The sequence below is a fragment of the Populus trichocarpa genome, chromosome 7, assembly GCF_000002775.5.
Source record: "Populus trichocarpa isolate Nisqually-1 chromosome 7, P.trichocarpa_v4.1, whole genome shotgun sequence".
NCBI classification, from domain to species: domain Eukaryota; kingdom Viridiplantae; phylum Streptophyta; class Magnoliopsida; order Malpighiales; family Salicaceae; genus Populus; species Populus trichocarpa.
In genome coordinates this window covers 14,945,187-14,968,716 of record NC_037291.2, presented here as the reverse complement: position 1 = coordinate 14,968,716, position 23,530 = coordinate 14,945,187, and the positions used below count along the sequence as shown (strand labels likewise).

Sequence of the window (23,530 nt, the reverse complement as noted above, 5' to 3'; positions counted from 1 at the left end):
ATGAGACAATGTGTTATCTAATTTTACTTAGATTATGGTTAGTATGGTATTTGAAAAATCAAAATTTAAGTATTTTTTACTTAAAAAAAAACATGTTTTTCAACTCATTTGTACCTAAGACACCTATAAAACACTTTAGAAAATATGATAAACATATCTATGACCTAAACAAATAAAATGCAGTCCCAAAAAACAAAATCAATTCGAAACTAAAAATCAATCCAAGCTCAGATCTATGTTTCACTAACTTTAAAGGTACAAGGACATTTAATATGAACTTTCCTCGTTAATAAAACTATTTGATACAAATATCATTTATTTTGGAAGTCTAAATCAGTGTCAATGACATGTTTTTCTCTTTACCATCAAAACTTGATGATTTATCTATGTTCTTTCTCAATCAGGAACTAAAAAACAACACAAATAAACTTTTTTTTACCACCATTGAATTTGAAAAATATTAAGGTACTGAAATTGTATAATATATGTTATTTTTTAAGTTTGAGGATCAAAATGTATCTTTTATAAAACTTATGGCACACCACCAATGTTTGATGTCTTTTTCCATTTCAATCCCTCTTAATTATTTCAATCTCACCATTTCATAAGAAATCAAAATCTTCAATTAGAACTAAGGCCATGTTTGTTTATTGGAAAGTAGTTTCCGGGAAACTATTTTCCAAACTTTCCTATGTTTGTTTGCCATTAGAAAAGTTGGTAAACGAAAAACACTTTCCGGTCAAATAAAAAATTGGTTTAGTTTCTAGGAAACTAGTGTTTTCCTTTTTGGCTGTGTTTATTTTCCGGATAGTGGTTTCCGGGAAATCACTTTCCAAACTTTCCTGTGTTTGTTTGCCATTAGAAAAGTTGCTCAACGGAAAACACTTTTCAGTCAAAGAAAAAATTGGCTTGGTTTTCAGGAAAGTGTTTTCCTGAAAAATTTGGACGGAAAACACTTTCCGGAAGTTGTGAAAAATTTAGAAATGTCATTATTTGCTGATTATATCAAATTTGATCCTCAAACTTTTAATTGCTATATATAATTTGTTTTGAATATTTATTTTTCAATTTCATCTCTTAAAATTTAATTTTTATATTAACTTTGGTCCTTATTTTTATAATTGCTATTTGCTTTTTCCTTATTATTTTTTTATTGAAATTTTTTATCTATCAAATTTGGTCCTCATTCTTTTGATTGTTACTTATTTTATTTGAAATAATTTATGAAATGTTAATTATTATTATTTTAATTTCTTCATCTTTAATTTTTTTTTAATTTTTTAGATTTGATCTCTATTATTTTAATTATTATTTATTTTATTTGAGATAATTTATGAAATTATATTTTTTTTCAATTTCATTCTCATTCAACTTTTTAATTTGTAAGATTTGTTCCTCATTATTTTAATAAACTTGAGAAAAATAAAACATTAATAAGTTATTTTCCAGCTCATTTTCCATGACATAACCAAACACTAGGAAATGTTTTCCAACTTATTTTTCATTATACTACCAAATATCGGAAAATACTTTTCTGGAATTCATTTTTTTTAAAAAAACTACTTTCCAGCAAACAAACGAGACCTAAATAACCAAAAAAAAATTTTGGGATCAAATTAAAAAAACAAAAAAAACTACACAATCCATTTATAGTAATGTATAAGAGGATGAACAGTGAAATCTTGTGATGAGAAAAACAAAAACCTACACCTTTTGATTTTATACTTCACATGTATTTTTTTTTATAGGAGATTATGTATATAGATCATGACTAATTGAAAGAAAATGTTAAGAAATGTATACTTTCATTAAGTGTAAAAAACTATGAGTTTTGTGTGATGATCGTATTTATCAAAAATAAGTAATGGGAAAAGAAGATTTAATTTTTTTTTTAATTTTTTGCTAACTATTTGTATAACAGGGAATAGTCATTTCCATCCTCGTATCCCATGCTAGAAATGACAAGGCATAGGAAGTTGCTATAACATCCAGCCACAAAGAAATATCATCAGACATCAAATCACATAGAATCAAACAGTTAACAAAGATCGATGGAGAAGGGGGACGAAAGGAAGGAAAGGTTCTTTTAAGGTTGCCCTGTCAAATCCTTGTTAAGAATGAGGGCTGTATCGAAATCATGGAACTCTGTCAAAAAATTCCTTTTTCTTTCTATCCCATGAACTTTTTAAGGTACATGAGGTCTCATGTTTGATTGTTTACATCAAGAAAAAATGTTTAAAATTAAACTTCATATTTAACATAGGTTGATGATATAAGTTAAAAATAAATTTGATAAGTAAAAAAAAAAAAAAAAACTTCAGCTACAAATTGGATTTTTGTGATAGTGTGATTGAGCTTCACCATGAGTTCATGGGTTTTTTTTTTTTTTGTAAAACAAGTCTTGTATTGGAACAATGAACATTTTGATGCGTCATTTTAATGCTTAAATCAACAAAAATAAAAGACTGTAGTGTATGAAAAAAAACATAAAAAAAAATGTATGCATTATAAGGCATGATTAATGCTTTGCCTAGCTTTTTATGGTTTGAAATGACATGAACAGCTTTTATGGATTAGATCTAGAATGACATGGTTAATTTTTATGGTCTAGAATGTGAGTGCATGCATGTTGTCGAGGCTAGTTATCAATAAGTGAAGCTCTAACCAATGATGAGATCTAGATTTTACGATAACTGAGTGTATTTATATATATATAGACCAAGATCTTGAACTTTTTTCACAGAAAAAAAATGATATGCTGGTTATTGTATGATGCTATAGTTGTTATGCCAAGTATATATATATGCCTTTGATTGAAATGTTGATGATGAACAATATTATTAATGCAGAAAATAGTATATTCTCTGTATAGAAAAAGTTGAAGTTTGAATGTGCCATAAAAGATTCATGTGCATGGAAAGTTTGCGTGGAAAGACGAAGAAAAAAGAATGCAGAGAGAAGCATGCTAGGTGCCGGGTGTCCTCCGCTGAAATTCCAGCTCGTTTGGGCTAGATTTCCAGCCATAAGGCCAGCCGGCCGGCCGGGAAGAGTTTTTTCTCGGCACCATCAAAACTAACTTATGCCAGGATTACTTTCTTCCAAACATTTCGATGGTGCCCTCTTACCATGTAAAAAAGTGAAGGTCATGCTCTCATTGTGATTGGTTATTCTCCAATGGAGTTGTCTGCCCTTTGGATAAAGTCCTCGCAGCCTCGTTCCATGGAATCCATCAGTTAAAAAGCCTTTTAGACTCCCAGCTCCGAGATTATATGAATAAGATATAGATATAAAATATTATCATCTGTAATTGAATAAAAAGAACGAACACTTCAACTTTTAAGTATAATAGATGGGCGAGGATCGAAAAGGATAGAAATTTGGTTAGCTTTGGGTTGATGGCTGTGCAACTTGGAGAGCTGGTTTTGTTTTTTCCACCATTAATGTCACCAAGGCCCAATGAGTTCAGGATTGTTTAAGGGGAAAGAATCTATAGTCCCCACCACTGTAAACAGAGATAGTACCATACTTATTGATAGGAGACAAACACCAAATTCTCCAGCTAACTACTCATCATCATCATCCCCATGAAACCCTACCATGTCTCGATCCCTCATTGGCCTCTCCCAATAACAATCAAACCTAAAGCCACACCACTCCCACACCTAACCAATCACATCTCACCACCTCTCCAAGCTATAAACACCTCTCACCTACCAAATTACTCTCACTCTCCATGAAAATTCATGCCTCATATTCACCATACCAATGGCACATCCTTGAAGGTCACATCCACCAATCAAATAATTCATAAAAACCGAGACCCCTTAGTTTTTCCAGATGGCAAGGTGTTACACGCTGATACCAATGTGGAGAAGGCATACTAGGTGTAGTAGATCCCTGTCAAAGCAGTTCATAGTTGTCCCATTCAAAAAGAAAGATGTACACAAAACCTAACACATCACACACAGAGCTTAGCAACAGTACTCACTCTTCAATTCTTTGGTCACACTGTCTGCAACCTTGTAGGGCCACCCCCTCACGAGCACAAGCAAGACCACCACCAGTAAGTACTTGCACCAGGTAAACTTACCTCCCCTCCATATGGTCCTCAAAGTTTAGAAGGTTAGTCATTTTAGCCTCTCAATCACAATTTCAAGCATCTTAAACCTCTTACTTGTAATTTTTTGTCACAATCCTCGCATGGAACCCCCTGAACACTTGAGACAACACATGGTAGCCATCTAGCTGTATTAAATTCCAAAAAGTGTCAACCTTTAACAATTCTCGGATGAAATCTCCTAGCCGTTCGGATTATTGATATTGCCCAAAATTGTGATTAGGGGTTAATATAGCTAAAATGAAAAATTTGAAGGATGATGCAATGTTACTACCATCTCCCCCCTCCCCCTTTCTCCAAATAGATGAATTGTTTATTCTTTCCTTCTCTTTGGGTTGCTTGTTTGTATGGCAGTGTTATTATTGTACTACTTGACATTCCTTACCTCATAGCCTTTCCTATGTACAAAAAAACAAAACCAGGCTTGGATAGGGAAAAGGGCAGAAAAAAACAGGAAAAGAAACAATAAAAATGGAGCTTGTGGTTGTGGTCCTGACTCTTTTTCAACTTTTATCCTTTACTTACTACTCTAATTCCCACCTCAAGCATATATCTTTCCTTTCTTTTTTGTCATTCTTTTCACCCTTTGGAACCTCACCTTTTGAACCCAAGTTTTCTTTTTTCTTTAATTTTTTTCTTCCAAAAAGAAATGGATGGTAAGGGGAAGCAAATTAGGATGGTGATGGGGAGGGAAGTAATGAAGAAGGATAGTGCTGATGACTCTTCAGATGATGAAGGGTATGAGCAAAACCAGATGGGGTTTATGGAAGATGAATTTTTCGAGAGTAACAAGAAAAAGAAAGTGGTAGTTACTGCTGCTGCTGCTGCTGGTGGAGGAAGGAGGGTGTCAAGTGGTGGTGGAGGAGGGATGAGGTGTTGTCAAGTAGAGAAGTGTACAGCTAATCTGACTGATGCAAAGCAATATCATAGGAGGCATAAGGTTTGTGGACATCATGCTAAGGCTCAGGTTGTGCTTGTAGCTGGAATTAGGCAGAGGTTTTGCCAGCAATGTAGCAGGTTAGAAATGAGTGCCCTTTTCTTTTTTTTTTTGTCATTGTTTTAGCTGAATATGTGGAAAAGTTTTGATCTTTGTGTCTAATTGTGGTCCATAATGTTGAAAAACTTTAGCTTACTGTTGTTTCATTAAATAATTGCAAAGTTTCAAGTGTCTTTTTTTCTCGCTTTACTTAAACTAAACAGTGTAGAAACAAAGATTCATATATGGGGTTGATCCCAACTTGGCTTCCAAGTAATTTGGATTTTAGGTTTCTTGTTTTGCCTTAATTGCTGCTTATATAACCTGAATTTGACGCCTTTAATAAGAAAGTCTCATGCTCATTTCTTACCATTTCCCTTTTTCGGAAAATCTGGGGTGACTAGCTGGGGTTGTCAAAGTTTACTGCTGTTGATCATCCGCTTTTCCCTGGTGTAGTTTGCTTCTGATAAGAGAAGATGCTATTTTTTGAATGATGTTGATGATAAATTCTCTTTACTTCTGTTTAATCCCCCCCCCCCCTTTTTTTTTTTTGAATTTTTTGATGTTTTGATAGAAGCTGATTTAGTAATTTACCGGAGGAGAACCTAAAAGGTATTGGACTTGACAACTTTTAATAATGAGATCTGCTTGATGCATGACACAAGTCGATGCTGGAAAAAAAAAATGAAGTGCAAAAGAGGCAATGCTAGGTTAAAACGGTTGTACAAATTTTGAAAAATGATTTCAGAACAGTTAGCTTTTGTTAGTCTAAGTAACATTTTTTATTAATTAAGGTTTTAGGATAATATTATTTATGTTAGTGGATCTGGACATATCTTAAGGTTGTGGTAAAGGCAAGAAGATAAAATTCAATGATTCGGCCAGATTTGACATTTTATTGCAGGATTCTAGTCTACTTCAAATGTCATGCCTTCTTCTTCTTGCAATTCAATGATTCCATAATCTTACTTTATCTTAGCATATTAAGCTGTGGATTGTATCACATCTGTCCTCTTTGTTCAATTTGGTATCGTTTCTTTAATAAAGATGGAATCCACTGGCTTTGCTGGATTTGTTTTTCTTTCTTTTCAAAACTAACACAGTCAACAAGGAAACATCAAATCAAATCAAAATCGAGGAAAAAAACTGGATAAATAACACATGCGGCAATCTCTTCTGAGCAACAAGTCTCGGTAGCTAGTGGCACTGTTACAGCAAAATAATTTTATTTGTTGTGACAATGTCACTGGCACGATTAGGGAAATTTTTTTTCTTGTTGTGCTAATTTGAAAAAAAAAAACCTCGTCTTTGCTGCCTCATTTTATAAAATTTTAAGCACTTCTCTTCCGTGTCCTTTGAAATTAATCAACACAGACACGCATGTTAAGTATCTTAATCAAACCACATACATACGCAGGAATAAGAACTTTATGATGTCTTTGGCCTTTCTGATGTCATAGATCATCAAGGAGTGCTAAAAACTGTGACAGTTTTGTATAGTCTGATTGAGGAGGATTGTGATGCAGATTCCATGAACTATCAGAATTTGATGAAACCAAAAGAAGCTGTCGCAGGCGGTTGGCCGGACACAATGAGAGGCGAAGGAAGAATGTTGTTGAATCTCACGTGGAAGGCTCAAGCCGCAAAGTAAATGGAACTCATGGCACTCAGTTGAAGGATATGGTATGTGGACAGGCTGATGAAAGGGGAAGAATTAAGATAACAATCCAAGAAAATGCGACTTACAAACATTTCCAGATAAGCTAAACCGATTGCTCTCTCTCTTCTGTCATCCTAGGGATGTAGTGATGCTGATACTCTTTCCCTTCTTCTTCTTCTTCTTCTTCTTCTTCTTCTTATTATTATTATTATTATGTACTTCTCCGGCTAAACAAATGCTAATGTCACATTGTGTGACAACCATGCATGGTGTCAGGGTTGCTAGCTGTGGCACTAGGCATATGCTACCAGTGTGGCTTAGCTACTTAACTTAACCCAACTTATTCTAATAGTTTCAGGGTATTGTTGCAGGCACTGACTTGACTTGTATTGAGTGTTTTGCTTCAATCAATATATTATCAGTTATCACATGGGGTTTCTAGGGCTACTAATCATACTGAAAAGACTGCGATAGAGTTGCCATGACGGCCTGAGTTCTAGTCAATCGGCATATCTTTCTTGGGATATGATCCAGCTTGTTTCATGTGTTATTTAGCTCCATACAAGGTCAATTTGCGATCAACTTGCTGTTTTTGGTTCTCTGCATGGATATACACCTAACATGTTTTCATGATAGAAAAAAAAATAAATTTCAGAGACAGATTTAAAATTAACAATTTTGAAATGAATTTTCATGCTTTCAAGATAATAATAATAAAAAAACAAGTCGCTTCCGTTCTATCGAACTCCACCTTTACCTTCTAAAACTATAACTAAACAATATCTAAATAATTAATGATTGGATCTTGACAATCATTTTACTCTTACCAAATAGGGAAATCCCTCCATATTTAAAACTTACATTGAACACTCATCAGTGTCCATAGCATTGCATGAGTTGAGATACATCGAATTGAACGAACATATGCTCGTCGGGCAAGATGGCAGCTCCAGCTCTTGATATCAGAGTTGAGAAAGGTAAGCTGTCTTCGTCAACAAAAGGCAGCTGCGCGGTGACATGCGCCGTCTCTGATCTATTCTTAGCCACCAGTACTGATAGAGTCACTGCGATAATAATCAACATGGGATGCTTCGCATTCTAGTTAAAGCATATCTTTGCCAACATGGGACTCTGTCGAAGGGCGATTTCTTTGTCTTCAACTGACAAATATACAAATAAATAATCATTTGGGACCCTAAAAAAAGGCAAAAAGGTGTCTGATGCCCTAAGTCAGGCCCAGTTCAAGTTGGGCATTAATGGTCAAGAAATCCAATCATATTCCAACTTGTTGAATTCGTTCTCCAGCTGTTCTAGTTCAGAGATGCAAATGGATTTAATAGGTCAGGGCAAGTGGGATCGTTGACCTAACTTTCATGCCCAGAAAGAGTTTCCAACATGACAGATCCACAATCCCTCACCTACTAGGTGTTAGTATCGGAGTTTGCTAACTCCTCTATCATTTCGAGCATGACTTTAATTAAGCATACTTATAATTACAAATGAGTTTGGCTTTGCGGTTGGTTCGCTGACCGAGTTCGGTTTTCTTAACCGTATTGAAAGTTAAAACCCGATTGAATTTGAATGATTTTGTAAGTTGAGTCATGACTTGATTCACATCGTCAAACTCGGACGAGATTCAATCAAATTAATTCTAATATTTTTTTAATTTTTTTTAAAAAATAGTTCAAAATAATATTGTTTGAATTTTTATTAAAAAATTAAAATAATATCATTTTATGATAAATTCAAGTTGATCTACTTATATATAAATTAATTTAACAAACCTATGAGTTTGACCGGTGAAGTTCATTTAGTTAAGCTCAGAATTAACTTTGAAATTAATCAATAAATTATTTATCTTTTATTTCTTTTTCTTTAAATCAATGAAATATCTTAAAAAACCATTCCTCCAAGTTTTGAAACCACATACTGTAATAGATGCTTAGCTCAAACGTTTTCTTAGAATCATAAATATTTATTTTATTTTATTTTGATTAACTAGTGAAATAATTCATTTTTTAATTGGTATGAAAATACTATTTAGCTTCAAAACGAATAATAACATTTTAGATTAAAATTAATTAAGAATTACTTAATCAACCGACTTATTTTGCCAAAAACCAATTTAAATATTAAAGAAAATAATGAGGGAAAAAAAAAAAGAAATAAAGAAAAAGGAGTGAGAAAAAGGGCAAGAGTGAAGAGACAGAAGGCCGCCCACCAAGGCAACAGGTGCTTGCCTGCTTCTCTCGGTGGCCGTAACATCCATTCCTCGCACCTCCTTTCCCTATTTTGACACTACCCATAACGCAAATTCATCAATAATAATAATAATAAATAATAAATCCATAAATTGTTGGCTCATTTACTGAATAAACAAAAAAACAAAAAAAAATCATTTTAAAATTAATATAGAGATAAATATTTTAATTTATTTCTATTCATTTTTTTTTATCTTGTACGTAACAAAGCACACAACCTAAAAAAATATAATTATTTAGTAAAATATTAAAATATGTTCTTTTAATTAGGAAAGAATAATAAAAAAAACTTGATTAAAAAATTATTATAAAATGTTTAAAGGAAAAGGAAAAGTATAAAAACAAAGGGAAAAAATAGAAAAACAAAAAAAAGGCAACAAAGCTCTCACTCTCCCATCTTCTTCTTCGTTTCTCTTTCTTAACAACATCATCATACACACAAGCAGCAGCAGACACACCAAAAATATATGTATGTATATTTGACGGCACAGCAAAATCTCATATTTACAGAGCGACACACAAGAGAAGCATCCATCAATGCCTGCCCACGCCTCGGCTTCTTCACCGGACAACATTAATCCCGACAATGAACAACAACAAGGTGAAGAGCAAGAGCAAGAGCAAGAGCAAGAACATCATCATCAACAGCAACGACAAGACTTGTCTGAGCTATCTCCTCCTCTACAAAACGGGCATCCAACTGACCAGGAACAGCAGCACCATCAAAATGGTCAGCATCAAGAACTAGAAGAGGAGGAGGAGGAAGTAGACAAGAAAGAAGAAGCAGAAGTTCAAGAAGAAGAAGAAGAAGATTATGAAGTAAAGGAAGAGGAAGGAGAAGAGGAAGGGGGAGGAGGAGGAGGCGGAGGAGAAGGGAAAGAAGGTATTTCCTTCTTCTTGTGTTTTTATGTGTGTGTAAATGTTTCTTGACGTGTAATGTAAAATAATTGATTAATTGAAGCTGTTTTTCTTATTCTTTTACTCAGAATCTGATGGAACCCAGTCGTCTTCTTCTTCCAGTTCTGAAAATGAGGAAAAGCCCGAGTATGCTTTCATTCTTACACATTTCTTCTTCTTTTTTTCCCTGGAATTTAGTCAAGTGCATATTTTGGTTGTGTTTCTTATCTGAGTTTTTAAGATTTTTGGGTTTGATTTGGTTCCTGATGGGGTTTTAATTACGAGGGGATTCGTTTTCTTGTTATGGAGGTTGGTGGGATTTTTTTGGAGTAGTAGTTTTGTTATGATTGAATGCGTAAGAGGTTGGTGCATGTTCTCGATCTGTTTCTTGGTGGGGTTGAAGCTAAATGTTGAATTTTTTACAGAGAATTTGCACCAATTTGCTAACGTTGGAAGTATTGCTGGTTTACTAGTGTCTTTTAGTAGTACTGATTGGTGGTTCCTAAATTGATGACTGAACGATGAGAAATGCAGCCACCCTTACATTTTTCAAGTAGGGGTCGAGTTTAACTCAATTGTACTGATCAGCCCTTTGAAGATGTCTTTGATCTTAGTGAAGCTTCTCTGTTTTGGAGTGTTTCTGGCATGAATTTGCATATGTGATCAGTGTGTATCATGCTGCACAGTATTGGAAGTTTTTAGTAATGGAGCCTTGTATGTGTGGCTCGGTTATGAAGATCAAAGCGATCAACCTCTAGCTGGTTATCCTCCATGGGTAGTTTGACTACGAGGGAAGTTGACAATGTGATTAAGAATGTGGATTTCCGCTTCTAGGAACTAGGGGTCTTAAGCATAATAGAAGGTGAAGGAGATGAAGTTCCACTGCTAAGAACCACCCAAGAAGACTGTGAAAGCTAGTATGCTGACAGCAATGTGCATCATGTAGTACTCCACTGTCATGGGGAATTTTTACCACAAATTTTCATTCTTTCTTTGGCTTTACGTATCCATACTCACCCACCTGCAAAGACATACATATTTTTTTATGTGCATGTGCACATTTACCGCATATCTCTATATGAACTACAAAGTCCATTTCTTTTCAATGTTATTTTAGTCTCTATGAAAAGATTTGAAAGAGGTACTTATATTCTTCCTGGAAACAAATTACGTATGCTCTATTCCAACACCTAGCTTATGTTTGTATTCTACTGTACCAGTATATATCAGCGAGTAGGTTTAAATGGCCACTCACATTTTGTTTCATTTGCAGATTTGTCTTTGTGGAACTGCTGGACATTCGTAAAGATGTGCAGTGTCCAATATGTTTAGGTACTGAGCCTGCAATTTTCTTCTGTTCTCCTTTTTTGCTAAACATGTGTCAGAATTTCATCAATAGTTCTGTTTGCTAGATGTGATCTAAATAGTTGGAAACTTATGTTAGGTAGAGGCATATTTTTTCTTAAATAGAGAACTCCTTGGGAACCTATGGCCATGTATTTGACATGATGCGTCTGACTTGTAAAATTTAGCTTTACTGAACTGTGATTAACAGTTCAGTGTTCAAAGGCAAGCATGGTAACACAAGGAAGAGGAAGAAATGCTTATATCCCTTGCTCAGTGTTCAAAGCGAGAAGTTGGTTGGTTCTATGGCGTACTGTCATGAAAACCATCAGGTTTTGTTATGTATGAAATTCTCAAATGCAATGCAATCTATTATTCCTTCAGTTTTCATCCAAGGATCCAAGAATGCTCAGTTCATCCCAGTGTATGTAATTCAAGTGATGTTTGGACCAGATCGTGTTTAGTAAATTGCATGTGAGATGCCTGCCATCCGGATCTTTAGATGATGACCATTTGTTAATTGACCAATCTCTTTTGTGGTCAGCTTGGAGATTGATCTGTTGAGGGTTGCTGGATTTCCTTAACTTTTACAAAGTTTCCAATTAACTTATTATACCCGTTCCATACTTCATTTTCACTTTGTTTGAGATTGAAGAATGAACATGAATCTTTAACACTGGACTTTGTGCTTTCGTTTCCATCGGCACTTCTGCAGTAATACTATTTCTTCATTTGACGAGCTATCTGCAATGTATGTCAGCACGTTAGCTTGCTCAGGAGTTTGATTAATCTCCAATACCTGCATTTATTGCACCTACAAGTTGCCTTGTTATCCATGTTGGCGGAACATTTAGTAAATTATTCTTGCCTTGTGGCTGAACAGGGATCATAAAGAAAACACGAACTGTAATGGAATGCCTGCACCGTTTTTGCAGGGAATGCATTGATAAATCAATGCGAATGGGGTATGTAACAACTGAAACTCTTCTTTTTATCTGTGTTTTTGTAATCTGACATCCTAATCCATTTATCATGCCATTGTTTGGGATAAACTTGTGATAATTCCATATACTGTGTACCACTAACATTTTTTTACTGAATTGGTAATATATTGCAGGAACAATGAATGCCCTGCTTGCCGCACACATTGTGCAAGTCGGCGATCCTTGAGAGATGATCCAAACTATGATGCCCTAATTGCAGCCTTATATCCAGACATTGATAAGTATGAGGAAGAGGTATAAGTGACTTGGCTCGTCTACTTTCTTGTCAAATGCGTTCGAAAGTATTTCATTCAATCAAGCAACTACTTTGCTAGTTTGTTTGTTTTTTATTTTTTTTTAAAGCAACTGGTTTGCTGAGTGAGTATTTGGTCTCAGGAATTGGCTTTTCATGAAGAGGAAAGGACTCGGAACAAGCAGGTGTGTTGATTTATGTTTTATTCCCTCGTCTGCATGCATATGCAATAACCTTCATTTTCATTTCACTGGGAATTAAATTTAAGAAAAGCAGTGATTGAGATAACTGTGATGATGTTGCTTTGTTGAGCCCTTGATTGTCATGCTTGGAAAGAAGCATACATCATGGGAATTTCACCTGACAGTCCATATTGATTTATTTCACTAATTCAAATTCTGAGTTGATGGTCCGTGAGATGACAATCTTGGAGATCGTTGCTCTTTGTGTGGAGAGTTTCGATTCCTTAATGCAGAAGAATACTGGTTCTTTAAAATGGACACTTCTGGCATACTCACTTTGTTCATCGCGCCTCTAATTTTACATGCCTTTTTTCTTTCAAGGATCGTAATATGTAGAATTATTCAAGCCACTGTTGTTTTATGTTAGAGCCATTGCCTAAACTCAACATGTTCTCCCTGTTTCTGGTGTGTTGTTTCCCTTCTGTTTTGAACAGATTCAAGCTTCAATCGCTCAAATAATTCAAAGACAGTCAGAAGCACTGGTTAAGAGACGCACGCTGGGTAAAGAATCAACTTTCATGACACGATCACAGAGAACACATCGGCCTATTTCAAGGAGGCGACGGAACAGTCGAGGCAGTGATTTTCAAGGATATGAAGACATTGAGGATGAAAATGATGACAATATAGGCAAGGACTCGTCTTCCACTGATGACCGCTCTACAGAAGTTAGGCAGAGGAGGCGCAAGAGACAGCGGACCTCCCAGCCCTCTTCTTCAGCTGTGAATTCAGAGGGTGGATGTGCTGAAAACGATTTAGATTCAAATAGAGAAAACAGGGGATTATCTCCAGGGCTTGTGTGGAACACAGAAATGCTTGCTTGGGGCAGGGGCGGTACTCGGAGTCATACAAGACATGGTAATCCTAGTGGTTGCAACAATAAGAATTCACGAAATACTCGCTTATCCAAGCTGGTAGAATATCTCAGGAGCTTAGATGAGAAAAATGATGAGGTATGCTAGGATACTGTTAACTCTTATTGATTTCTGTTGAGATCACCTTATTTGCAATGTGAAACATCATGCATGAGTTCATAATTGATGTTGGACAAATTTGATTTATTTGTCTACTTGGGCTACCATGTTAGGCTAGAGTTTAGAAAATTGGGATTTTCATGATGGACTTCATCGATGAACAAATCTGGGGTTTCTAGTTCTAAGGATGTGCAAATACGTATTATTGATAAAGGGAGGTCTGACTTGAAGCTTTGGCTGCCAGAATTCACAGGGATTTAGGGTTTTGAAAAACTTGATTGAATGTTTCAACTTTAAGAGAAGGGTAAGGTAAATATATAGGTGTTCAGAAGATTTGGTAGTGTAACGATGGGAAGGGTTTGGAATGAATGAAATTTTAATGTCAAGTAGCTATGAAAAGCAATATGATGTACTGTAGCAACAGGAGGAGTTCGATGTTTTGAACTAGGTATTATCAATAGGAGGTTAACTAACATAGATCCAAAGAGAATAACTCCTTACAAAGTGCCCTAAATGTATGTGGTAGTTGCAAAGCTGCAGATCTGTCACTGCTTACAAGATAGTCTATAACTCAAAAGAACAACAACTAAAAACCGATCAAAATGTTAATTGACAAGGACATGAAATTACACAGCAACAATTGCTTTTCCAGTGGACAAAGTTGTATAAATTCTTAAAAATGTCAATAATAATTTCAATATCTGATTGAATTAAGTACTTGTTTTTGTAGTTTCTAGCTTTCATCTACCACTGAATTATCTAGTTAGTGTCTCAAACCCCTTGAGCCCCTTTTGCCATTTCTTCCCATGTATTTGTGCATCCTGTGTAACTTAATCATATTATGTGTTTGCAGTTGGATATTCATCTCAAGCTTATTACTTTGGACAAACACAGTGCACCAACTTTAAAGCAGCCCTACCTTTGCTGCCGGCCCAGTTTGTCAATCAAACACCTATGTGAAGTGAGATTTCTCTCTCACCACCTTAATTCCTTAAATGATTTTTTCTTGAGAAGCAGGATTGAAGTTATTATTCCGCAATACTTGGTTTATTTTTCTTGATAGAACACTAGAATTATAACCCTTGAACTGAGGAAAATCAATCAATCAAGACAGACATTGCTTTTGGCAACAGTGGCTAGCAAGCCTCATTTAGTCCTATTCTACTCTATGTATCGGTGGAACCTAGTGAAACTTCTAAAACTAGCCAAATTTGACCATGATTCTAACCTGCTATTCTGAATGGCTTATGCTAAGCCCAATTAACGTGCATTTCTGAAAAAGTTTTAAGAGTGCCTTGATGCATAAGCATGTCTCAAAGCATGATGCTTCATATTCCAGCATTCATGGTTTTTACAATGCTGGGGAAGTTTCTACGCCAGCACGATGTATGGCCCCGCTTTTTCCTTGGCCAATATTGATTTATAATCCTGAAATGATGTTGGTAAGCCTTGTGTTTGTGCTTAATGTTTTTGCTAAATGGCATCAACAACATGTGGTCTGACCCGAACTGTGACGCGGCTCTCCTTGTTTTTTTACGCCTCAATTTCTTTACGAGGCTCATCTTGACAATATATACACTCTGTATGCAGTATGTTGCTCACCAAACAACTTTGCAAGCTGAAGAAGTTGAAATATTGTTAGTGAAGGGGAAGCACCAGTCCGATGAAAATTTGCCCACCAAGCATCCTCAGATCCCTATGGATGAGCTGCAAATTTTGAAAGGACAAGAAACAGTGGCAGGCCTTAAAGCAAGCTGCTCTTCCAGCAGAGATCATTTGGTGAGCGTGATTCTTGCTGGATGGCAATCTTCTACTCATGGCAGTGACTGATTTTGCTCGATCATGTGTACAAAATTACTCTGCTCATCTCCTGGCTCTTTGGTTTTGCAGATACTAGCTTATCGGCAGAAGGAGATAATCAAAAGTTGATATTTCGGCTTCAATGGAAGAGAAAGAAAAGGCTTCCATCTCATTTATATTTTTTCAACTGTTAGATTAGTCTTTTAATTTTAATTTATTACCGCTGCTTCCTTTTCTCGGAACCCAAAGCTCGATTCCTTTTCTCGGAACCCAAAGCTCGATCATGTGTATACGAATTTTATGTTAGATTGTGATATATACGAAAAAAGTTGCTTTTATTGTTAGCAAAGGTTCATTTCATTCATTTCCGGCAGCAGCAGAAAGGGCCCTTCACAAGTTCTTTGGAGTAGACAGTAAAATCATAGTTGTCAAATCCCAGATCAGGTTTGACCCGGTGAAGAATCCGAGTCACTACCTAATCAAGTCTTTTTAAATAAAAAAAAAACTTTAGTAAACACTAAACACGCTCTCTTGGATCTCACTCGAATTTAACTAAGTTTGACCTAGTAGAAAACTCAACTAAGATCTGGGGGATTAACATTGTCATTAGGATTTAAGATTCAAAGCAATTTGGTCTGGGGGACTTCAAAAGTTTTTCCTTGCAAAACGAGGGAAAGGAGAGCTCTCTTGGGGATCTCACATATATTTTTACTTCCGTTTACGATCGTTGATAGAAGTAATCCCCCTGTAGAAGATCAAAGGACTAAGGGTGGTCTTATATCGTATCATTTACTCTATTTTATACCAAAAAAATTTCCGAGTACAAGACGTCCGAGTACAAGACATAGTAATTTCCGTTATCATTAGTTTTGCTTACATTCTAGAATTGATGTTACAACAAATGATGATGATCTAAGGGTTTTGTACATATGATTAGCAGTACAATAATACTGAAAAGAATGATCACTACTAAAATCAAAATGAATGGTTCAAGAGTTCTTGAACAGCTGCTCTCTGCTCTACACAGGAAAACAAATCACCTCATGCCAGAAGCAGTGGCAGAAGAAGCTGCATTCACCATCATCTTCCTCCTTTCTCTTCTTTGGAGCACCCGTAGATTTGGTGACCTTGCATTTGTAGTTTCCTTGGACGATCTACATGATGAAATAAATCACTTGATCAATCAAGGGTGTTTTGGTAAAATAATTGAGAACTGCACAACTGGGGTGTGGTCAAATATTTCTTACTTCTCGGGGAAGAATGGCCGGTTAAAATTTGGAACCGGCCGGGCATGGGGAACCATTGTCCTTCTAAGCTGTTTCAATGCCTTTTCTTCTTCCATCTGCAAAACATTAAGCAATAAGCAAGCTGGTAATTTATGGCAAGAGAATGCGAGAATGCAACAATAGACATGCGTAGCACACATACCATCCTGGCAGTTTCACTCCCTTCTCTATATCTCTTATACAGCATTTCTTTCTCCTTCACCTGAAAAAACACAAAAAGAAAAAGAAAAATGGAGCTTTCTTGTTAACACCCCCAATTGAGATGAGACATGCCACCCATGAAGCTTTCTTGTTAACACCCCCAATGAGATGAAATTACCACATCCGTGCTTGATTGCCTAATTTAAATAAATGTGGTTCTACTCACCTTTTGATCAAATTCTGCCCTGTCCACAGCCCTATGATCTGCATTGAGATTGAATTGCTGAACCTGTGTAAGTGGTTTTCGCACTTTCTCTGGTAGAGGAATTGGATCCCTGCATAAGATACATCAATGGGAAAGAATGATTGACTTGTACATCAATGGGAAAGAATGATTGACTTGTACACATCAATAAGCATTGGAAAGTTTTGAGTTCTTCCGCATTGCATACTCTTTAAGTACGGGCTGTGCTCTGAATATCCTCATCTGGGCTTCTTCCTTTTCCTTTCTCTCTCTTTCTTGCATTTCCCTCTGCATTTCCTCCTCATGCCTTACTAGACTCTCTAATTGGAAAGGTTCTGCTTTTGTGCATGGTTTGGGCTCTGGTCTTGGTGGAATCTGAATGAAGTGATGATTATCAGTCATAGCACCATTATTTTCAGCCTAAAAGCTTGTGATGCATAATAATGAGATACATATTGTTGAATATCTTACCACAGGATAATCAGTGGTATAAGGATAGGGATTGGCCCTATGAAATCTTGCTCTTTCCTCTTCCATCTGCTTCTGCATAAGTTCCATCACAAATTTCCTCTCTTTTTCGGCCCCTCTTTCCTGGAGATAGAGGAACAAGCAAAAAATGAATGAACAAAAACAAAAGATAACCTGATTTTGCTCCATTAACTAAGGAATGAATGGACATACCTCTGTGTGGAGGTGGAATGGATTTGGCAGTGTGTTTCTTGGAATGGGATTTTCATTGGTAGGTTCTGACCTCAGTGAGAGCTGAGAAGAAGACCACAGCACGATGAGATGCAGGTATTACTTTTATTCATATGCTACACAATTAGATATAGGATTAAAAAATGTATATGATGACTAATATACTACCTTTTCAAACATATCAACAACAGAAGAAGCCGGTGGAATCCTCTCATTTGTGGCAAAATGAAATTCTTGAGGGATCGTAACTTGCTTCTTCACATGACAGAAAATCCCCATCTCTCCCTTACTTTCAAATATCTACACGAGATAATATTAATGTCAATTTCTTTTCCAAACTAAGATTTAAGTGGCCTGCTTATGTTCAATGACTTCATTTACCTTTCTATTCAAAGGCCTTGCCTTAAATTTAGGGATCTTTTCAAGCTCTTCTTTCTCTAGTTCTAAAGAACTTTTCACCATTGCTGGACGGGCCCTTAAAGATGTATGAAGAACAGGGGTTTTGGGCTCTGTGAGATGATGAGGTTTCCACTGATTACTCTGTTATAGAAAGTAACAAAGGAACAATAGTGAGTAAATCTGAACTAGCGCTGCTAGGACAAAGAAGGGCCATGAATGAGGATGCCAGAACCTGACAAGACACTTCCGTTGAAGCCACTGAAGCTGATTCTGCATTCTGATTTGCCCTCGCTGCTGTCACAAAATGAAACTCCTACAGAAATAAGAAATATTAGCCTACAATTGTCATCATCTTGAATAAATTTTTATTTATCATTATTTCTTACAGCTTACCTGGAACTCAGGTCGGTGTGGTGTGCTTCTTGGTAATGCTGGTAATGTTGGAGCTTCCAGAATCTATGTTCAATGAAAAAAAAAATCAAGCACACATTGAAGTTAAACAAGAGCAGTGCTAGTTGTTGGATCTGATAGGATGGAAGATGTCATAAATTGCAAAACAAGCTGGAAATACCTTCTTGTTCAGTGGTCTGGCTTTGAACTTGGGAATTTTGGCCATCATCTCTTCTTCAATCTCTGCAGTGCTTTTTATTTTGACTGAGCGAACACGCTGAGCTGTTTCAAATTCAGGCTCCTTAGGCCTTGTCAGTGTGAGTTTAGGATTCCTCTGGATAACAGAAGCAGGACCATCCTGAACATTAAATGAGAGAAATTTGTAAGAAAAACAACAACAGATGCAGGCAATACAAGAACTTGGAGCAACCGAGTTCAATAAAGCACGAGTGAAATGGACTTCTGTTATTACATGTGGCAATGACAATTCTCTAGTATTTGATTGGAACTTCTTCATCATTTCTGCCATTGAAACAAATGGAGCTGGAGCTGCTTGTTCCCGAACATAAACCTTTTTAAACAAAACAAGTGTTCAACGTGTCAATAACTAACAATGTCAAAAAAATTGAATACATTTTGGAGATTTGACAAAAGTAGCATACCTTTCTATCCACTTTCTGCATTTTATTTGGAACAGATGAACAAAAGTTAGAATTGCCACTGCTAAGACCCAGTTTGGACTTGTGCATCAATGGTTGTGGGGGCTTCGCATTAACAATCTGAAATCATAAAAAAGGAAAGTCTGTTCAAGTAAACGTATCATCAGAAGACTATGGTTCAATGAGAAGAACATGGCAATAGTAACCAATCACCTGTCTGGACCTCCCCCCATCCAGCTTCTGTTTCTTAATTGCTTGGTTCTCTTGGGCTAAATTGGCAGTCCCGGCAACATTTTTCACATTAGGATCTCTACAATAAAAGCATGTCAGAATGCCTTATTAATATGGTACCAAACACATACTTTAATACAGAAATTAACAAGAAAGTCTACTGACTTTTTGACACTTGTTGGTTTGATTCCCTTAACTCGTGAAGACTGTGATTGACCCTTTGGCTTCACCGACGATGGATTCTTAACCAAACTAGCTATATGTCTAGCTGATTGATTCTTCTTGGAATCAGTCAATATGCCTCTGTTCCGAGAAGACATTGGTTGCTTAGGGGTGCAGTAAGCATCATTTTTACTGCTCTTACCATCAGTGTTCTCGATTTGCAGAGAAGAAGTGCATCTGATAGAAAAACGGAAGTCAGCAGAAAGGGATGCAACAGAGACACATAAAAATGATATTAAGCTATCAAAACAACACCATAAACTATCTTCTTCACAAGCACTCATTGTTTTTTTTTTCTTTAGCCATTTTAGTGTTGAAAAAAATGACAAAGGGAATAGTAACAAAAGAGCACAGTACCTTCCATTACTTTCAGCACATGCAAACCCCACCTTCTTCTCTTTTTCACAAGTAACATCACCAGCAGAAATCTGAAATATGCACCACTTCATGAGACCAAAAGGGACCAGAACTTTTTTTAAACAAAAATTTGCAGCAACCACTCACCACATTGATAAGGTTAGCATTGTTTTCCTCATTAGAACTAGTTTCTTCCTTCCTCATTTCAGAGGATGCCGCTGGTTCCGGTAGTGGCATGACCTCTGATTGAGAGTTGCTGTCTGATGAAGAGTCAGTTGGTTTTGAATCAGATGATTCTGCGACCTGCAATTCAATTTCAATGGGCTAAATTGACAATAGCAAATAAATCAATAAAATGAATAGAAATGATATAAAGGAAAATAATAAAATCAATAATTACCTTATGCAATTGGTCTGCTTGACTAAAATCACATAAGGTCTCTACCTTAAATGATCTACCAGTCTTTATTCTAGGCATAAAAGCTGCAACAAATCAAATCAAATCAAACAAAAACAGAAAAAGAATCAATCAACCACTAAACTCTTTAATCTTTAACAACAACAGTAGCATCAACACATACAATTCTCAATTTAGTCCCCTAATTTCATTATTAATTAATTAATTATCTCTCTCAATTCTAAAACAACTCTCAACTTCCTAATCTAAAACCCTAAAAACTCATGATCAAGCTTCTCTCCCTCTCTAAATATACCCAATTTCTTAATCTCTCACCTCGAAATTCCAAATCAAAACCAATTAAAACACAAACACAACCCTAAAAATCACAAACAAAAAAAAATCCCTAAAACAGACCACCATCAAGACTCTCTCTCTACCTTCCTTAATTTCTCGACTCCCCTCCCAAAATCCAAAATCAGATTCGAAAAAACCCTAATTTAACCGTAGAGTCGCAACAAAACCCTCCTGATTTCATCAAATCAAACGAAAACTCAACCCTAATTACACACAAATGTTCATTAACTTAAAAATAATCCGTTCCCCAGTTTCTCAACTGTAAAACAAAAACAAAGAAGAGAAGAAATAAAAAGAATCATCAACCAAGAGAAAGAGAGACATACGAGAAGGAGCATAGGCCGCTGTAACATCGAACCAAAGCTCAGCGTTTCTAGAATCTTCATCCGATTCTCCTTTCACAAAATCATAAAACTTCGGAGCCGAAAACTCATACATCTCGTCTACTAACATCAACGTCGTCGTATTCTCTTTCAACGATGTCGTCGCATTAGCAGTCAACGACGTCGTCGTCGTATTCTCTTTCAACGATGTCGTCGCATTAGCAGTCAACGACGTCGTCGTCGTAGCAGTGGTAGCGGTCGAAGAATCGTCACTCTCTGCTGCCATTTTTCTTAACAGAGAAATCTCTTCCGTTATTTCTTGAGAGAGAGATTGGGAAATTAGGGATTTTTTTTTGGAGGAAGAAGAGAAGAGAGAGTGAAGAGAAATGAAAGAGAGAGAGAGTGTATAAAATCAACGCTGTGAGTGTTAACGGTCGGATATTTTTGAATTTGGGAACTTGGCTAATGAGGAGGATGGTAGAGGTGTGGCTCTTCGCTTTGTTGTTTTTCTAACGGCTATATTTCTGGTCTGGACGAGTTGTAACGGTATCGTTTTTATGGGTTGATTAATTATTTCCTTTTGTGTCTAATTTTGGATGATTTATCCGCCCTCGACGATTTGTTTCAACGGTGTCGTTTAAAACTTTTAATTTTACACTTGCATTGATTTTAGAGTATGAAGAGTATTAGACATTAAAATAAAATATTGATAAAGAAAGAATGTATTGATTTTATTTTTTTGTTTTTATATTATTGATTTTATTTGTAATTATTTGAAAATACTTCTAAAAGAAAGTATTTGAGATGGAAAAAATTATCAGTCTGCTTCTTTAATTACCAATTAATTGTGATTAATTAAATTTATTGTATTTTCAATTATATTATGTATTAAAATATATTTTTTTAGATATTACATCTTTTAAAATTGATATAATTGGTATAGTATCAAGGATTTAAATAAAAAAGAAAGAATTTGAACAAAGACACACATGTTCAAAGTGGACTAATTTTTAATTCCTCCATCCATTTGTTTATTTATTGAAGTTTGATGTAAATATGATATAAATCTAATAGATACTGATCTAATGCAATCTAAATGAATAAATAATTTTTATTTGATGAGTAATAAGTAAGATATGAATATTGTTAAATTCAATTTGAAACTTGTCTGAACTAAATTCAAAATATATATATTTATATTATATTGATATATTTATAAAACATTTAGATTTTTTAATACAATATATATATATATATATATATATATATATTAACTATTTTATTTTTTATTGAATAATAAATAATAGTTATATAATGGATATCCATATGAATACCTGAAATTCAATAGATAGCTAATGAATATCTAAATGTTTTTATCTAATAAATAATAAATAAAATATAAATATATATAAAAAAAATTCAATCCATGAATATCTGTATATCATCCTTACACGTAGAGTTATGTAAGATTTAGAAAAGTTGAAATCTCTGAAATAAATAAGTATTTAAATAATATTAAATTCGAAATCTTGAAGTATTAGATATGTCCAAATTTTCATATTCTAATAACTACATTAATTGAATAATTTTCAATATTAAAGGGGAGTTTTATTTTTTTATTTTTAGTAACAAAAATAGAAAATAAATCAATGTTATTAAGCTCACTTGATTTGACAAGTCAACTAGGTGATTTATTGATTTGGCTTGAATCAGATTTAAAACTAAATTAAATGGGAGTCGACTTAATTAAACCATATTAATATTATGTAGTTTACTAAGTTAAAATTTGACTTGAATTTTACTTAAAATGAGGTTGTTTTATTTTAAAAAAAATTAAAATAATATTATTTTAAATTGAGATGAATTAATCTAAACTAACTTTCCTCGGTTTAATAACTTTGCTTTTCTGCAAACAAAGATAGTAGAATTATTGACAAAAGAGTTGAAGAAATGATAATGCTCGAGAATTATTACAATCTGATCTGCTCAGAGATTCCTATATATACACATGAAATGTAAGAACTATGTTTACGGCTAGGATGCAAACCCTTCCTGCCATGTCATTGATCCTGGTACAATGCTATCCTCCATCACTACTATCATGAATCTCAACACCTCCTCCTTGATGGAAAAGGAAATGCTCGTGACACATTTATTCTTGTACACTGTCAAGCTGTCTGAAACTATGGGACCTTAATTTCTGCTGATTGTTAGGATGAAGTAACAATATTCTTCATGCCCTGAGGCCTGAATGCTGTGTGGTATTCCTAGAATTCAAAGACATATAGCTAGACAGAATCGTGCTGCTCAAAGAATTT

The 23,530-nt window shown here is 35.2% G+C and overlaps 3 protein-coding genes across 5 annotated transcripts; 2 read left to right on the top strand and 1 right to left on the bottom strand.

The window, feature by feature from the left end:
• The first annotated feature begins 3,934 nt into the window (after positions 1-3,934).
• On the top strand, positions 3,935-7,183 carry LOC7469559 (squamosa promoter-binding protein 1). Its single transcript, XM_002309708.4, has 2 exons — positions 3,935-5,134; positions 6,620-7,183. Exons 1-2 carry the CDS (start codon positions 4,767-4,769, stop codon positions 6,858-6,860), a joined length of 609 nt encoding a protein of 202 aa, XP_002309744.2. The 5' UTR covers positions 3,935-4,766; the 3' UTR covers positions 6,861-7,183.
• A 2,193-nt stretch (positions 7,184-9,376) lies between these two features.
• On the top strand, positions 9,377-15,856 carry LOC7459955 (putative E3 ubiquitin-protein ligase RING1a). Of its 2 annotated transcripts, XM_002309710.4 has the most exons (10): positions 9,377-9,897; positions 10,001-10,058; positions 11,185-11,243; positions 12,139-12,220; positions 12,373-12,493; positions 12,635-12,676; positions 13,168-13,686; positions 14,561-14,668; positions 15,298-15,486; positions 15,598-15,856. In XM_002309710.4, exons 1-10 carry the CDS (start codon positions 9,552-9,554, stop codon positions 15,634-15,636), a joined length of 1,563 nt encoding a protein of 520 aa, XP_002309746.3. In that variant the 5' UTR covers positions 9,377-9,551; the 3' UTR covers positions 15,637-15,856. The 2 variants fall into 2 exon arrangements, with proteins under 2 accessions (XP_002309746.3, XP_052310281.1); XM_052454321.1 differs by lacking the exons at positions 14,561-14,668; positions 15,298-15,486; positions 15,598-15,856 and adding an exon at positions 13,821-14,532.
• Positions 15,857-16,337: 481 nt separating this feature from the next.
• LOC7459956 (protein TPX2) lies at positions 16,338-21,648 on the bottom strand. Of its 2 annotated transcripts, none has more exons than XM_024605218.2 (20): positions 21,216-21,648; positions 20,536-20,618; positions 20,283-20,459; positions 20,136-20,206; positions 19,722-19,955; positions 19,539-19,635; positions 19,329-19,445; positions 19,139-19,237; positions 18,848-19,024; positions 18,670-18,732; positions 18,509-18,589; positions 18,259-18,417; positions 18,046-18,177; positions 17,860-17,940; positions 17,650-17,769; positions 17,387-17,553; positions 17,161-17,269; positions 16,936-16,995; positions 16,755-16,849; positions 16,338-16,661 (listed from the first exon to the last, which is right to left on the bottom strand). In XM_024605218.2, the coding sequence occupies exons 1-20, from the start codon at positions 21,496-21,498 to the stop codon at positions 16,544-16,546; spliced, it is 2,523 nt and encodes an 840-aa protein (XP_024460986.2). In that variant the 5' UTR covers positions 21,499-21,648; the 3' UTR covers positions 16,338-16,543. The 2 variants fall into 2 exon arrangements, with proteins under 2 accessions (XP_024460986.2, XP_052310314.1); XM_052454354.1 differs by having other exon boundaries at positions 20,283-20,438; positions 21,216-21,647.
• Positions 21,649-23,530: the final 1,882 nt, after the last annotated feature.